We start from the raw sequence: 16,350 nt of genomic DNA, 5'->3' as shown, positions 1-16,350 counted from the left end.
GAATCAGTTTCCAACTACATATCCTCTCTATCACAAAGACTACTTACTTCCACCTTCATTATATCATTTCCACCCCTACTTCAGACCATTTGCCAATACAATTCTCATTCGTGTGTTTGTCGCCTCCAGTCAGCCGCCTATCCTCAATTCATCCAAAAGCTTGCTGCCATTTTCCTATCCTGCATCAAGTCCTACTTCTGAACTAAAGCCTCAAATTTAAAATTCTTATCCTGGTGTTAAAAACCCTTTGTGGCTTTGCCCCTCCCTATCTTTGTAGTCCTCCCTGCTCTACAACTGCCCTGAGCCCTTCATTCCTCAGGCTACCCATAGTGCGACCCTTCTCTTTTACACTAGTACTAGCAGCTGTATCTTCAGCTGTCACATACTCTGAAATAACAAAGTAAATAGGAAATTCTCTGAACATACTTACTTGTAAATTAATTTCTGCTTCATGAAAAGTTAGACACGCACAATAGTAGCGATCTGAGTCAATGTCTGTCAGAACCGCCACAAAATATGTCGGCTGCTTTCGTTCAGTGGACAGTTGCCAGCCACCAGGTTGACAAAACTAGAGTTAAAAACAAATAATGAACACAGTTAGGGCACAACTTTATTCATCCAAAGTTCATTTGAAATTTTGTATGAACCAATATGTGGAACATATGCTGTTTGACAATGTTTTAAAATTAGTATTAGAAATACTAATGCGCAGATTAAATTGCATTTTTAAGTTTGTAATACCGATGGAAATCTGAACAATAAACAAGAGAAAGATGAAAATGCTCAGCAGGTCAGGCACCATTTGTGGAGAAAGAATCCGAATGTTTCCGGTTGATGATCTTTCTTCAGAACTGGAAAAGATTCTTTCAAGTTTTGAAAATCATCATCATGAAAAATAAACTATGTTTCTCTCCACAAATGCTACCTGATCCGGCTGCATTTTTCCAACATTCTTGGTTTTATTTCTTTTAAAAACAAAAAGGTCTTTCTGTTCCCCTCTTTCCACCAGACCAGTGATGCAGTTTTTTTTATACAAATGTTTTGAACAGGGAAGCAGGGAACTTGCAGAAGTTGCAGTTTAAAGTTGAGATTCATGTTTTTCAATCTTCCTAATTTGCTGCCAGTAATGTACAACCTTCCCAATATAAACAAGGCAATTTCAAAAACACCAGAGGCCAAGATTATTATGCAAGTATTTCAAGTAACAGTTCAGAGATATACATGCAACATTAGATAAACATATTGTTATGAACCCCGCTGATGTTCAACGTGAGGACATCCCAAATCTCAGAAGGGAAACTTGGAATGCCAGTTCTTAACTATTTATTTTTGCGATTTGGAAAAATGTGAGACAAGATTAAACCTGGTAAGGAAAGAGGTCAGACTAGTAAACGGCCTTTGTTAAGGCCCTTTAAAGATCAAGTTAGAATCCGCAACAAAATCCAATAGTTTTTAGACTAGTGCCGCTACTAATTTTGTCTGATCTTGACTTTGTAATTTCTGAACTGCAATCAGATGAGCATGCCAGGACACAAGTTGCAGAAGTACGCTACAAAGGAGTGTTAGGAGGCAACAAACGAAGGCAAATGGAAAAGAAAAACCGAAGGCTAAGTAGATTTCTCAGGTGTACCTCAGAAAATTGGTGGGGGCAGAAAGATGTTATTACACATCCTCTTACAGGGAAAGACATTACATGAAAGAGGGGGAAATAGTTCAAGTACTGTACTTGCAGGTATTTTTGTGAGCAATTTATACTGAACAGCTAATTTCCAAATATCTGTTACATTTTGATCATTTGAGTAAAGGCAACAAAAATATATTTAAAACAATGCTGATACAGTAAAAGCAAATGAATCATGCATCACACTTTATAATTGCAACTAATTTGTGTAAATATAGATTTTGTTATAGAAATATAGGTTTGTTAACTCTGTTTTCTCTCCCTAGATGTTGCCAGACCTGAATTTTTACAGCATTCTCTGTTTTTGGGTAACTATAGACTTTAATGCAAAGCAGAAAGGTAGAAAATAAGTTACCCATATGTGCTGCCATTAACAAATACATTTTTCAAACATATCCCTCATTTTGAAATACCAGTTGTCAATTCTCTGTTATGTCTAAAATCGGCTAATATACACAGTAATGGGTGACAAGAAGTATTTTGAAGAATAGAAATACATTTTTAATGCACAACATGATGTCTGGGAATGATCTCCCGTGGGCCACAGTTCCTGAAAGTTCGTGCTCATTCATAACACAGGTGTTTGAAACTAGGAAGTGAACAAGATAGATTGCTCTGAAGGAGAAACACATTAAACAGACTGGCTAGATTTTTGTTATTTAAGAAACAGAAATAAGATTAATCTCTTAATGAGTCCATTTCATTTTCAGTTTCAAATATCAGTTTGAATTCAACTAACAGATGTCATTAGCTCAGTAGTAGCATTCTCACCTCCGAAGCAGAGGTTGTGGGTTCAAACCTCAGTACAGGACTTCAGTGCATAATTTAGGCTAACACTTCAGTCCAGCACCAAGGGGGTGCTGCAGTGTTCAGACTTACCATTTTCAATGACACATTAAATCAAGGCCCAATCTGCTCTCTTAATGGATGTAAAATATATCAAGCACTCTTTTAAAAAAAAGAGCAGGGGAGCTCTCCTGCTGTCCTGACCAATATTCATCCATTAATCAACTAAAATAATCTGATCAGTTATCACTGTTATTTATGGAACCTTGCATTGTAGAATCTGACTGAAACATTTCCATCCATTACACTTTGAAAGTGCTTCATTGGCTATGAAAGATAGTTGAATGGCTTGAAGTCATGAAAGATATATAAATACTTTTTAAAAAATCATCAATAAACAAATCACAGGTAGCAAAGAAGTTATATTCTGATCTGCTATATACTATTGCCTGCTTTGAATTCCTGGCTGAAGATTGCTCTTTCATGTATTTTCCCAGCATGTTGTATATCTTAAACTGATGGAACAAAGAACTATATTTCAACACCTGCCCATATATTCAAAAATTTTTGCAACGACTTAGATTCTTCAGTAAGAATAACAGTGAGACTACCAGAATCAACCTGTTGTTAAGCATTAAATCAGACAGCAACTTGCAGCTTCTACATTAAACATGAAAATCAGGATCTTGTTGCCCAATTTTCCTGTTAGCCTGCATAAGGACAATCGGAGCTGACGTAGACCACATGGACACTGTCAAACATGCTGTACCAATCAATATAATCATGGCTGATCTTCAGTTTCAACTCCACTAACCTGCTAATTCCCCATATCCCTCGATTTCCTGAGATACCAAAATTCTTCCTATCTCAGTCTCAAATATCTTCAACAATGGAAAATCCACACCCTCTGGGGTAAAATAAATTCCGAAGATTTGCAAAATTCTCAACTCAGCCCTAAATGATAGATAGGTTCCTTGTCCTGAGACTGTGTCCTTCTCCATGTTCCTTGTTTCCAGTCTACTAGGGCCTCTCCAGCATCGTCACTGATGATTGTAAATATTTCATAAATCTCTTTTCTAATTTTGCTCAGTACTCTGAAATGAATACCACCTATCCATGGGGATTATGTTTAAATGAGATGATTAAATATTAAATATTTTTGTCTTCATCCCCAGTTTTAAGGCCTTGTATATTTTTAGGCATTTATTCTGACTTTTGTTTTTTTTCATTCTCTTAACTTTCATTGTTGCATTATTATGAGTATTTTGCTGTCATCTTTAGCCTTCATTACCTTCAATTTTCTGTATCTTTTTTTGCCCAACTCTTGTGTCAGCATTTCCTTATATGCATCCCAGTGAACCCATTAATCTTTCTGCACAATCTTTAGAGTCATGTTTCATTACATTTAGTATCACATCTATTATGATTGTTTGTTGGTTTAGGAATATATTTATCCTGAATGGCGAGCATTATTTCTTTAAAGGGGTTCCACTGCTCTTACACCCAATTCATTTGTTTTTAGTTGTTCCCGAAGTTTTTGAGATTTGAGCCTTTCGACATTATAAAGCTGGCTCCTCGTCTCAAGTACTTGATAATCCCTGACTGTATCGATCTTGATCACCTCATGATTGATGTCCTTCAGAAATGTTAAAATTTCCATTTCCTTTACATTAGCTGGGTCACCAAATAACAATGTGAAAATGAGTATTCGGATGTTTTGGAACATGTGGGGGTGGGGGTAGGGCCTGGGTGGGATTGTGGTCGGTGCAGACTCGATGGGCCGAATGGCCTCCTTCTGCACTGTAGGGTTTCTATGATTTCTATGATACTGGTCACAAAACAGTACATTTACCAACTCTGACTCTGAACTACTTGGGTTTCCACAGTTTGTAACATACCAGTCCAATTTCTACCTGGAGATGTCCTATCTATTCAACATCTTCAATTAATACAGCTCAACTGTGTAATTGAAAAATCACTTCCAATGAAGTCCATATTCCTGCAAAGTTCTGGTGCAATCATTGCAACTACTATACACAATACAAACAGATAACCAAAAATCACTTTACAGTGGCTTTGGTAAGTTTGACCATTTTTAAATCTTCCGTAGCCCTGTCTCAGCAGCAACTGCGGCATCTTTCAACTACAGAAACACAGAGAATTTCAATACCTGAAAAGAACACATGTCTATTGACAAGACTTTCCTGCTATCCAAGCAATTGTAACCAAGGGCATTCAAGGTGTCATAACCCTGAAGAGGTCATAGAAATCATAGAAACCCTACAGTGCAGAAGGAGGCCATTCGGCCCATCGAGTCTGCACCGACCACAATCCCACCCAGGCCCTACCCCCACATATTTTACCGCTAATCCCTCTAACCGACAAATCTCAGGACTCTAAGGGACAATTTTTAACCTGGCCAATCAACCTAACCCACACATCTTTGGACTGTGGGAGGAAACCGGAGCACCCGGAGGAAACCCACGCAGACACGAGGAGAATGTGCAAACTCCACACAGACAGTGACCCGAGCCGGGAATCGAACCCGGGACCCTGGAGCTGTGAAGCAGCAGTGCTAACCACTATGGTCTAAACCATTTGCTCCTACTACGTTTTTTGGTAGTCTATTTCAAAAACCAACCAGTCTCAAAGAACTAATGCTGTCCTGCCAGCTGCTCGAAACTAGCCACCTCAGATTAATTTAGTCAATATTCTATCAGAATTTCCCAAACTGGGTTCCACAGGGGACTCCCAGGGTGCCACGGCAGGCCCCTAGGCTGATGCATAAAATTTGAAAAATGGCACAAAGCTGCTTGTCTAATCTGAGGTTGGCTTTTCACGGAATCCTGATTGGACGAGCATGAAATAAGTCATCATATTTCCAGATCAGGGCAAGCGTGCAAGGGCAGGGCAGAGCAATGGCAGCTGGGGGGGTGGGGGGAATGACGACGGGAGAGCGGGCAGCCGAGCGACGGGATGTGCTGATGGCAGAGTGTTGGGGGGAGTGGGGGAAGGGCGGCTATCATCAGGCGGCAGTATGGGAGAGGAGGCTATCATCAGTGGGTGGGAGTTGCAAGGAGGAAGCCATCAGCAGGGATAAGTGGAGAGAAGGCAGCTATCAACCTGCAAGAGTGGCAGGGGGTTTTTTTAGAAAACAAGGCAAGGGTCAGGATGCAGGGCAAATGGGACTCACCGGCATGTGAAAGGGTTTAGCGTTTGTGTGTGCGCGCATCTAAGAGAGTGAGGTGCGAGTGTGTAAGAGAGTGAGGTGCGAGTGTGTAAGAGAGTGAGGTGCGAGTGTGTAAGAGAGTGAGGTGCGAGTGTGTAAGAGAGTGAGGTGCGAGTGTGTAAGAGAGTGAGGTGCGAGTGTGTAAGAGAGTGAGGTGCGAGTGTGTAAGAGAGTGAGGTGCGAGTGTGTAAGAGAGTGAGGTGCGAGTGTGTAAGAGAGTGAGGTGCGAGTGTGTAAGAGAGTGAGGTGCGAGTGTGTAAGAGAGTGAGGTGCGAGTGTGTAAGAGAGTGAGGTGCGAGTGTGTAAGAGAGTGAGGTGCGAGTGTGTAAGAGAGTGAAGTGCATGTAGGAGAGTACGATTTGTGAGAGAGGGGGAGAGGTATGTGCGAGAAAGAGATGCAAGTGAGAGAAGTGAGAGTTAGAGCATGTGTGTAAGAGTGCATGTGAGCCCGAGAGGTGAGAGTGTGTGCGTGTGCGCATGTGCGTGTGCGCATGTGCATGTGCGCGTGAGCATGTGCGCGTGAGCATGTGCGCGTGAGCATGTGCGTGTGAGCGTGTGCGTGTGAGCGTGTGCGTGTGAGCGTGTGCGTGTGAGCGTGTGCGTGTGAGCGTGTGCGTGTGAGCGTGTGCGTGCGTGTGAGCGTGTGCGTGTGAGCGTGTGCGTGTGAGCGTGTGCGTGTGAGCGTGTGCGTGTGAGCATGTGCGTGTGCATGTGAGCATGTGCGTGTGCATGTGAGCATGTGCGTGTGCATGTGAGCATGTGCGTGTGCATGTGAGCATGTGCATGTGAGTGTGCATGTGAGCATGTGCGTGTGCATGTGCGCACGTTTGATATGAAAATCCAGCTTTTCGGCAGCACTCCTCCAATTAAAAATGACAAATAGGAGAGGCTTGAGTAGTTTTTTTTAAATAAGAGAACTTTTTAATAAATGTACACATAAATGAAATAGAAAAGATTTATATAAATTAGGTTTTTGTATATTTGTACCTATTGAGCAAAAAATCATTTTTTTGCGTTTAACTCCAATGCAATAGAGTCAGAGTCAGAGGTTTACAGCATGGAAACAGGCCCTTTGGTCCAACTTGTCCATTTTGCCCAGTTTTTACCATTAAGCTAGTCCCAATTGCCCACATTTGGCCCATATCCTTCTATACTGATCTTACCCATGTAACAGTCCAAATGTTTTTTAAAAGACAAAATTGTACCCGCCTCTACCGCTACCTCTGGCAACTTGTTCCAGACACTCACCACCCTGTGTGAAAAAATTGCCCCTCTGGACGCTTTTGTATCTCTCCCCTCTCACCTTAAACCTATGCCCTCTAGTTTTAGACTCCCCTACCTTTGGGAAAAGATGTTGACTATCTAGCTGACCTAGGCTCCTCATTATTTAATAGATCTCTATAAGATCACCCCTATGCCTCCTACACTCAAGGGAAAAAGGTCTCAGTGTATCCAGCCTCTCCTTATGACTCAAATCATCAAGTTCCGGTAGCATCCTTGTAAATCTTTTCTGCACTCTTTCTAGTTTAATAAGAATATTTTTCAGGGGCTCAGTCAGTACTCGAGTGGTCAAAAGGGTTCCATGGCTGGAAAGTTTGTGAAACCCTGCTCTATATAGTTTCGCCTAATTAAAGACCATCACAATATGCCAACTCAGGTTTTCCTGCTTCAAAGAGAAGTGTTTCAGTTCTTTAAGTCTATCTTCATTTTATATTCTTTCACAGTCTTTCGGCATCGTTGGCTCAATATGTGTTGCCCAACCCTAATTGCCCTCAAGATGATGATGGCAAGCCACTTTTTTGAACTGTTATAGCCCATGTGATGTAGGTACACCCACAGTGCCATTGGGGAGGGAATTAACCCAGAAACAGCAAAGGTATGGTGATATCGTTTCAAGTCAAAATGCAACATTAGCTTGGTAGAGAACTTGTTGGGTGGTGTTTCCAGGTACCTGCTGCATTTGTCCTTCTAGGTTTGTAAGGTACTTGGATGAGTTGCTGTAGTGCATCTTAGAGATGGCACATACTGCTGCACTGTGTGTCAATGGTGGAGGGAGTGAATCTTTCACGTAGTGATGGGGTGCCAATTAAGTGGGTTGCTTTGTCCAAGATGGTGCTGATCCTGACTGTTTATGAAGCTGTATTAATCCGGGAAAATGGTCGCCTATCAGATGTCTGATCTGTGGACAGGATTTGGGAATGAAGATATTCTGAATTCCTAGCTTCTGACCTGTTTTGTAGCCACCATAATTATATAGCACTGGTCGAATTAAATTTCTGGTCAATGCCTGTAAGAACCACAATCATCTTCCTTTGTGCAAGGTACGATTCCAACTAGTGGAATTGCCCTGCCAATTCCTATTAACTCTTCAGTTTTGCTTGGGCTTTTTGATGACACACTTGGTCACATGTTGCTTTGATGTCAAGGGAAATATCTCTCGCCTCGCCTTCAACTCTTTTGGCCATGATTGAATCAAAGCTGTAATGAGGTCAGGAGCTGAGTGGTCTTGGCAGAACACCAACTGAGCATCAGTAGGCAATTCATTGTTGTGCAAGTGGCACTTGATAGCACAATCAACAATGCTTTTCATCACTTTGCTGAAGATTGAGAGAGTACCCTGATTCAATTTGTCCTGCTCTTTGTGAACAGGTCATACCCAAGCATTGCCAGGTAGGTGTCAGTTTCGTAGCTATACTAAACAACTTAATTAGGTGTGCAGCTAATTACAGAAGAGGTCTTCAGTACTACAGCCAGAATGTTATCTTTGTAGTAATAGCCCTTGCAGTATTCAGTGCCTTCATCTGTTTTTTGATACCAGTTGGAGTAAATCAAATTTACTGAAGTCTGGTAATGATGCTGGGGACTTCATGAAGAGGCCGAGATGGATCATCCACTTGACAAATTCTGGGTGAAGATGGATGTAAATACTCCAGCATTGTCTTTTACACTTCTACAACTCACCAAGCTCCTTTGTCAGCATCTTCCAACCCCTCAAGCTCAGACAGCTATAAAGGACAAGGGCAGCAGATACATGGGCAAACCAGCAACCTTAAATTCCCCTCCTCGCCACACATCAACCTAACTTGGAACTATATCGCCATTCCTCCATTGTCGCTGGGTCAAAATCCTGGAACTGTGGCTACTATATATTACTTGAATTTAAGTTCCACCAACTGTCATGGTGGGTTCTGAACCACAAAGCATTAGTCTGAGCCTCTGGATTAATGGCCCAGTGACATTTCCACAACGCATGGCTTTCTCCAAAGGAGTGTTTTATTCTCTAGTTGCTCTATTCATTTTTTCCAATTGGACTGCAGTTGCTCAAGGTGGCTTACCGACAACTTAGCACAAAGGCAAAAGAGCAATAAGTACTAGCCTAGCCAGCGACGCTCACATCCCATGAATGAACAAACAGTTGTGCTTGGTCCCCCTATCATTGAGGGTGAGGATATGTGTGGAGTCTTCTCCTCTGGTTAGTTGTTTTATTGTCCACTACTATTCACGACATGTAGCTGGACTAAAGAGATTAGATCTGATCCTTTGGTTGTGGGATGGTTAGCTCTGTCTAAAGCATGTTGCTTCCGCTGTTTGGCATGTAAATAGTTCTGTGTTGTAGCTTTATCATGTTGACGTCTCATTTTTAGGCATGCCTGGTGTTGCTCTGACATGCCCCCCTGCACTACTTATTGAGTAAGGGTTGATTCCACCAGTTTGATGATAATGGTAGAGTGGGGGATATGTCGAGCCAAGAGGTTATGGATTGTGGTTCATTGCAATTCCAGTCCACAGACATTATGGATGGCCAGTTTTGAACAGCTAGGTCTGTTCAGCATGGTGATAGTACCACACAATACAATGGAATATGAAGATGGGACTTCGCCTTCACATCAAAAGATTCAACTGCGGCAAATAGACCGAAGAGGATGAGGTTAATAGCGAACCAGAGGTTTTTATGACAATTAACAATGGTTTCACAGTGACCAATACAGGGACTGGTTTTTAATTCCAGATATATTACTTGAATTTAAATCCCACCAACTGTCATGGTGGGTTCTGAACCACAAAGCATTAGCCTGAGTCTCTGGATTAATAGCCCTGTGACATTTCCACAACGCATGGCTTTCTCCAAAGGAGTGCTTTACTCTCCAGTTGTCTCATGATTCCAACTGCTCTATTCACATTTTCCAGTTTAGCTACAACCTTCCTGTATTGAAAGTTCCAGAACTAAATATAAAATGTCCTGGTGTAATACAACTAAGGTTCTATACAAAGATAAGGCACCCTTCTTTAATTGACAGATGATCCGTTCTGCAGCCAAACAACTCATTTACTTTGCTGACAACAGCATTGATTTATCGAGATTGCTTTTGCTGCCAAAGCCGTACATGCGTAGTTGAATGCTGATAGCAAACCCAAGTTAGCAGCTGCCATCTTATAAGGCAGTAATATGCAGCAGACCTCATTCGCAGAATTCACTGGCCCTGGAAGCAGGAGAGAATGTTGTGAATTTCTATCCCTGACTGAGTGATAAATTTTGGAAACTCCTTTTACAAGGGGCTAGGAGGGAAGGGTTTGCAAACAGGAAAGCAATATTTTTCCTTGTGAGATATTTTACTGGTCATATTGGGTAGTGTTTCGAAAGTCTGTCTAATTATCCCAATCATGTAAGTAGGTTGCCATGAGTATTTGACTATATTGCCTCCCCTCATTCTTTTCACCTTTGCTACTAAGTTCCAGACTGTAGGCTCCAGCAGTGACGTCATTGGATTTCTGAGTATGCGCAGACCAGTGTAGATGCACAAAGAGGTATTAGAGGTCATTTTGCATGGTCATATTACGTTGGCAGGAGACACAGTGATTTATCGAGGATTTTCACATCCATTTCTCAAGTGATTTTTTAACCACTATTTCCTCATTAACCCAGCAATCTCTGCTTATTTCATACCCCCAATGACATGATTTCACATTTTTCAACAAACTGCAATTACCAATTGTTGGTCTATCACCAACATACAATCTAAATTGTTCTGTACTTTGTCCCCCATCTGCCACAGTATTAACTACCTGGTGATTCTGTGATCATGTTGCAAATGTAGAAACGAAGGGCAGGATTTTCTGATCCCGTGGCCACCCAAAGTAAAAGAACCTTTTGCTGGTCCACCACAATTTCCATTCCACCCGCGACGATTTCCAGTGAGTGGGACCAGAAAATTTAAACTGAAGTTTCTGTGTTTCAGATTATTTACAAGAATGTAGAATACCAGTCCTAATGCCAAGTCATTCATGACCTTATTCATCACATCCCCATAATTGCAACCTCCCACCCCTCCCCACCCACCCAAAAGAGTATGCCCAATTGACACAGATTTTGCATTTCCTATCCTGAGGCATGATGCAATCCATCCAAAACACTACTTTCAAGACTTTGCCTGCTAATTTTCCCACCTAGTTTTTCATGAGAAACTGACATCGAACAACAGAGAAGTCCAGATAAACAACATCGGCATTACAATCCTATCAATGCCTTATTTTATCATACATTTCATTAGATTGTTCAGGCATGATTCTTTTTTAAGTTCATGTTGACTCTGGCCTAAACCATCAAGCAGCTTATCCTTGATAATCAATTTCAGAATGTCTCCTGGCACCAGCATTAGTCAAGCAATCACCCATATCTTAGAGATTTCTTTTTAAATAAAGCCCTCAGGTTTGCTGATAAATATTTTATCACAAAGAAATCTACTTAAAAGCACCTGCTCCCATTTGTTCAACAGCATCCAGCTCATTAAGTTGATATACAAAGCATTAATGGACTTATTTCTTATGCTACATGCACGTGCAGTTCTTCAAAGTCGGCAATAATGAGCCAGAAACACCTAACAGAGTGGCAATTAGCATCGGATTACTACTCCATGCCCAATTCCTTACACAAAATTCCCTTCCTTGTCTGTCTCACCTGACCTTCTAACTCACACTGGCCAGATTTGGCAACCATGATGTGGAGATGCGGGCGTTGGACTGGGGTTAAGCACAGTAAGAAGTCTCACAACACCAGGTTAAAGTCCAACAGGGTTATTTGGCAGCACTAGCCTTCGGAGTCTCAGGCTCCTTCATCAGGTGAGTGAGGACTTGTGTTCACAAACAGGTCATATACAGACACAAACTCGATTTACAAGACAATGGTTGGAATGAGAGTCTTTACAGATAATCAAGTCTTAAAGGTACAGACAAAGAGTGGAGAGAGCATTAAGCACAGGTTAAAGTGATGTGTATTGTCTCCAGCCAGGACAGTTAGTGAGATTTTGCAAGCCCAGGCAATTCGGGGGGGGGGGTGTTACAGATAGTGTGACATGAACCCAAGATCCTGGTTGAGGCCGTCCTCATGTGTGCAGAACTTGGCTATCAGTTTCTGCTCAGCGATTCTGACTTGTTGTGTGTCGTGAAGGCCGCCTTGGAGAACACTTACCCAAAGATCAGAGGCTGAATGCCCGTGACTGGTGAAGTGTTCCCCGACAGGAAGGGAACACTCCTGCCTGGTGATTGTCAAGCCGTGTTCATTGATCCGTTGTTGTAGCGTCTGCAGGGTCTCCCCAATGTACCATGCCTTTCCTGCAGCGTATCAGGTAGACAACGTTGGCCGAGTCGCAAGAGTATGTACCGTATACCTGGTGGATGGTGTTCTCACGTGAGATGATGGCATCCATGTCAATGATCCGGCACATCTTGCAGAGGTTGCTGAGGCAGGGTTGTGTGGTGTCGTGGTCACTGTTCTCCTGAAGGCTGGGTAGTTTGCTGCGGACAATGGTCTGTTTGAGGTTGTGTGGTTGTTTTGAGGCAAGCAGTGGGGGTGTGGGGATGGCCTTGACGAGATGTTCGTCTTCATCAATGACATGTTGAAGGCTCCGGAGGAGATGTCGTAGCTTTTCTGCTCCGGGGAAGTACTGGACGACAAAGGGTAATCTGTCCGCCGTGTCCCGTGTTTGTCTTCTGACGAGGTTGGTGCGGTTTTTAGCTGTGACACATTGGAACTGTCGATCAATGAGTCGAGTGCCATATCCTGTTCTTATGAGGGCATCTTTCAGCGTCTGTAGGTGTCTGTTGTGATCCTCCTCATCTGAGCAGATCCTGTGTATATAGATGGCTTCTTTAACGTGTTTAGGGTGGAAGCTGGAGAAGTGGAGCATCGTGAGGTTATCAGTGGGCTTGCGGTACAGTGAAGTGCTGAGGTGACCATCTTTGTTGGAGATGCGTGTGTCCAAGAATGCAACCAATTCAGGAGAGTAGTCCATGGTGAGTCTGATGATGGGATGGAACTTGTTGATTTCATGATATAGTTGTTTCAATGATTGTTCGCCATGAGTCCAAAGGAACAAAATGTCATCACTGTATCTAGTGTATAGCATCGGTTGAAGATCCTGAGCGGTGAAGAGGTCTTGTTTGAACTTGTGCATAAAGATGTTGGCATATTGAAGTGCGAATTTGGTCCCCATGGCTGTTCCGTGTATCTGGATGAAGAACTGGTTGTTGAAGGCGAAGACGTTGTGGTCCAGGATGAAGCAGATGAGTTGTAGAATTGCATCTGAAGATTGGCAGTTGTCGGCGTTGAGTACTGAGGCAGTTGCAGCAGTGCCATCGTTGTGGGGGATGCTGGCGTAGAGTGCCGAGATATCCATTGTGACGAGGAGTGCTCCTGGTTCAACTGCTCCATGTGTGCTGAGTTTCTGTAGGAAGTCTGTAGTGTCACAACAGAAGCTGGGGGTTCTTTGCACAATGGGTTTCAGGATGCCCTCGACGTAGCCGGAGAGGTTCTCACACAGGGTCCCATTGCCTGATATGATGGGACAGCCGGGTATGTTGGCCTTGTGTATCTTCGGGAGGCAGTAGAGATCTCCAACGCGGGGAGTACGTGGGATGAGAGCACAGAGGGTGCTCTGAAGGTCCGGATCAAAAGTCTTGATCAGAGTGTTGAGTTGACGGGTGTGTTCTTTGGTCAGATCTGCGGGTAACTGTCTGCAGTGTTCCTCGTTGTTCAGTTGTCGATACACTTCTTTGCAGTAATCCGTTCTGTTCAGTATGACGGTGGCCCCTCCTTCGCTGGTTTGATGACAATGTTGCGGTTGGTCTTGAGAGCGCGGATGGCTTTGCGTTGTGCTTGGGTGACGTTCGGGGTTGTCTTGTGAGTGCGGCTAATGAATCTGGCATTGATGCACCTCCTGATGGCTTGGGCATATTTGGCAGCACAGCAGTCCTGGAGGCCCAGCGTCAAGCCCAGCTCCATCGAAGTGAAGGAAATGCTCCCTTTTTACGGCACTCGTTGCTGTGAATCAGGTAAGTTTAAAGATCCAAAGGTCTATTGATATTGACAGGCCTGGTAAGTAAATGTCAAGATAAGTGGAAAGAATTTGGAGGGGGGGGGGGGGGGGGGGGGGAAGAATCTAGGTACTTACAATAATTACCCTGAAGTTAGAAGAGGTTTGCATTCTAACTTTTTCTGAGTAACTATTGGTGTAAGTAACCCTATCGGAACTATCCAGGGTTTGCCTTTTAAACCACATTTTTGGATGGATCCCAATGCAGAGGCAATTTCACAGAGGACAACTCTGTGCAAACCTTTATCTGTGAAGTTCTAAGAGGGGTTCCCTAGCGCATCTTTGGGGTACCTACCGCCCAATTCAATGCTGGGGAGCTCGGATGTTACGTCCCATTATTTTGATTTCCAACAGGATGACCACCTCTGGGTGAAGAAAAAGAGCACTTTGCTGTAGGGAAGTGTTGTTGTGGTGGTGGTGTAGACGAGACTGTGGGAATGGTGAAGTTGATACTGCCCTAACCCAGGACATGGGATTAAAGGCCGAATTATGGGGCAGTCTCGTGGTCACACAGGCCATCAAGTGCAACGATTTAAAAGAGAAAAGACTTGCATTTATTTAGTGCCTATCATAACCTCAGTATGTCTCAAAGCTAAGTACTTTTGAAGTGCAGTCGCTGTTGGAAGCTAAGCAGCCAACTTGTGCACAGCAAGCTCCATAACAGCAATGTGATAATGAGCAGATAAACCTGTGATGTTGATTAAGGGATACAGAGATGAGGACACAAGGAATAACACCCCTACTCTTCTTCAAATTAGTATTGTGAGATCTGTTACTCTCTCTGCCACTTGAAAGAGCAGATGGGGCCTCAGTTTAACCTCTCACCAGAAAGACGGAACCTCTGACAATGCAGCACTCCCTCAGTAATATACTGGAATGCCAGCCTAGATTTCTATGTTCAATTCCTGAAGTTGGACAAGGACTTGTTAATAATATTGCATCATGCAATTTTGAATCCTTAAATTCATGAAATTCATTTTGCTTTCTAGATAAACTCAAAAGTAATTAACTTTGTGGTTTGCTTGTTTATAGGCATTGCTTATGCATCAACATCTGTTGCTCATAGCTGAAAGATTTTAGCTTGCAAATATTGTCATGAATGTGCCAGCTGGTTAAAGGTCACCAGCATTTCAAAAAGGTATTTCAAGGATAAGAGTCTCAATAGCAAGACGGTAGACAAGGGCAATGCAGTGGAAGGTAGATGAGGGCAGTGCAGTCGATGTTCTCTACATGGACTTTAGCAATGCCTTTGACAAGGTACCGCATGGTAGGTTGTTGTATAAGGTTGCATCTCACGGGATCCAGGGTGAGCTAGCCAATTTGATACAAAGTTGGCTTGATAACAGAGTAAGAAGTTTAACGACACCAGGTTAAAGTCCAACAGGTTTATTTGGTAGCAAAGGCCACACAAGCTTTTGGAGCTCCAAGCCCCTTCTTCAGGTGAGTCCAACGCCGGCATCTCCACATCTTGATAACAGAGGCCAGAGGGTGGTTGTAGAGGGTTGTTTTCAAACTGGAGGCCTGTGACCAGCGGTGTGCCTCAGGGATCGGTGTTGGGTCCACTCTTATTTGTCATTTATATTAATGATTTGGATGAGAATTTAGGAAGCATGTTTAGTACGTTTACAGATGACACCAAGATTAGTGGCATAGTGGACAGTGAAGAAGGTTATCTAGGATTGCAATGGGATCTTGATCAATTGGGCAAGCGGGCTGATGAATGGCAGATAGCGTTTAATTTAGATAAATGCGAGGTAATGCATTTTGGTAGATCGAACCAAGCAGGACTTACTCAGTTATTGATAAGACATTGGGGAACATTATAGAACAAAGAGAACAAGGGGTACAGGCTCATAACTCCTTGAAAGTGGAGTCACAGGTGGACAGGGTGGTGAAGACGGCATTCGGCATGCTTGGTTTCATTGCTCAGAACATTGAATGCAGGATTTGGGCCGTCTTGTTGAAGTTGTACAAGACATTGGTAAGGCCACACTTGGAATACTGTGTACAGTTCTGGTCACCCTATTGTAGAAAGGATATTATTAAACTAGAAAGACTTACTAGGATACTACTAGGACTTGATGGCTTGAGTTATAAAGAGAGGTTGGGTAGACTGGGACATTTTTCCTTGGAGTATAGGAGGCTTAGGGGTGATCTTATCGAGGTCTATAAAATAATGAGGGGCATAGATGAGGTCTTTTCCCCAAAGAGAGGAGAGTCTAAAACTAGAGGACCGAAGTGTAAGGTGAGAGGGGAGAAATACAGAAGGATCCAGAGGAGCAAAT

At 42.9% G+C, this 16,350-nt stretch overlaps 1 protein-coding gene across 2 annotated transcripts in view; it reads right to left on the bottom strand.

The window, feature by feature from the left end:
- Positions 1-16,350, bottom strand: part of sbf2 (SET binding factor 2) — a 555,079-nt gene that overhangs the window by 337,450 nt on the left and 201,279 nt on the right. For both annotated transcript variants that reach the window (XM_078220692.1, XM_078220693.1), the window contains exon 3: positions 431-568. In XM_078220692.1, coding sequence (XP_078076818.1) covers positions 431-568 — 138 coding nt within the window. The remainder of the gene's footprint in view (positions 1-430; positions 569-16,350) is intronic.

Source organism: Mustelus asterias, chromosome 9 (assembly GCF_964213995.1).
Source record: "Mustelus asterias chromosome 9, sMusAst1.hap1.1, whole genome shotgun sequence".
Classification (NCBI taxonomy): Eukaryota; Metazoa; Chordata; class Chondrichthyes; order Carcharhiniformes; family Triakidae; genus Mustelus; species Mustelus asterias.
This window is presented reverse-complemented; position numbering and strand designations above follow the sequence as displayed.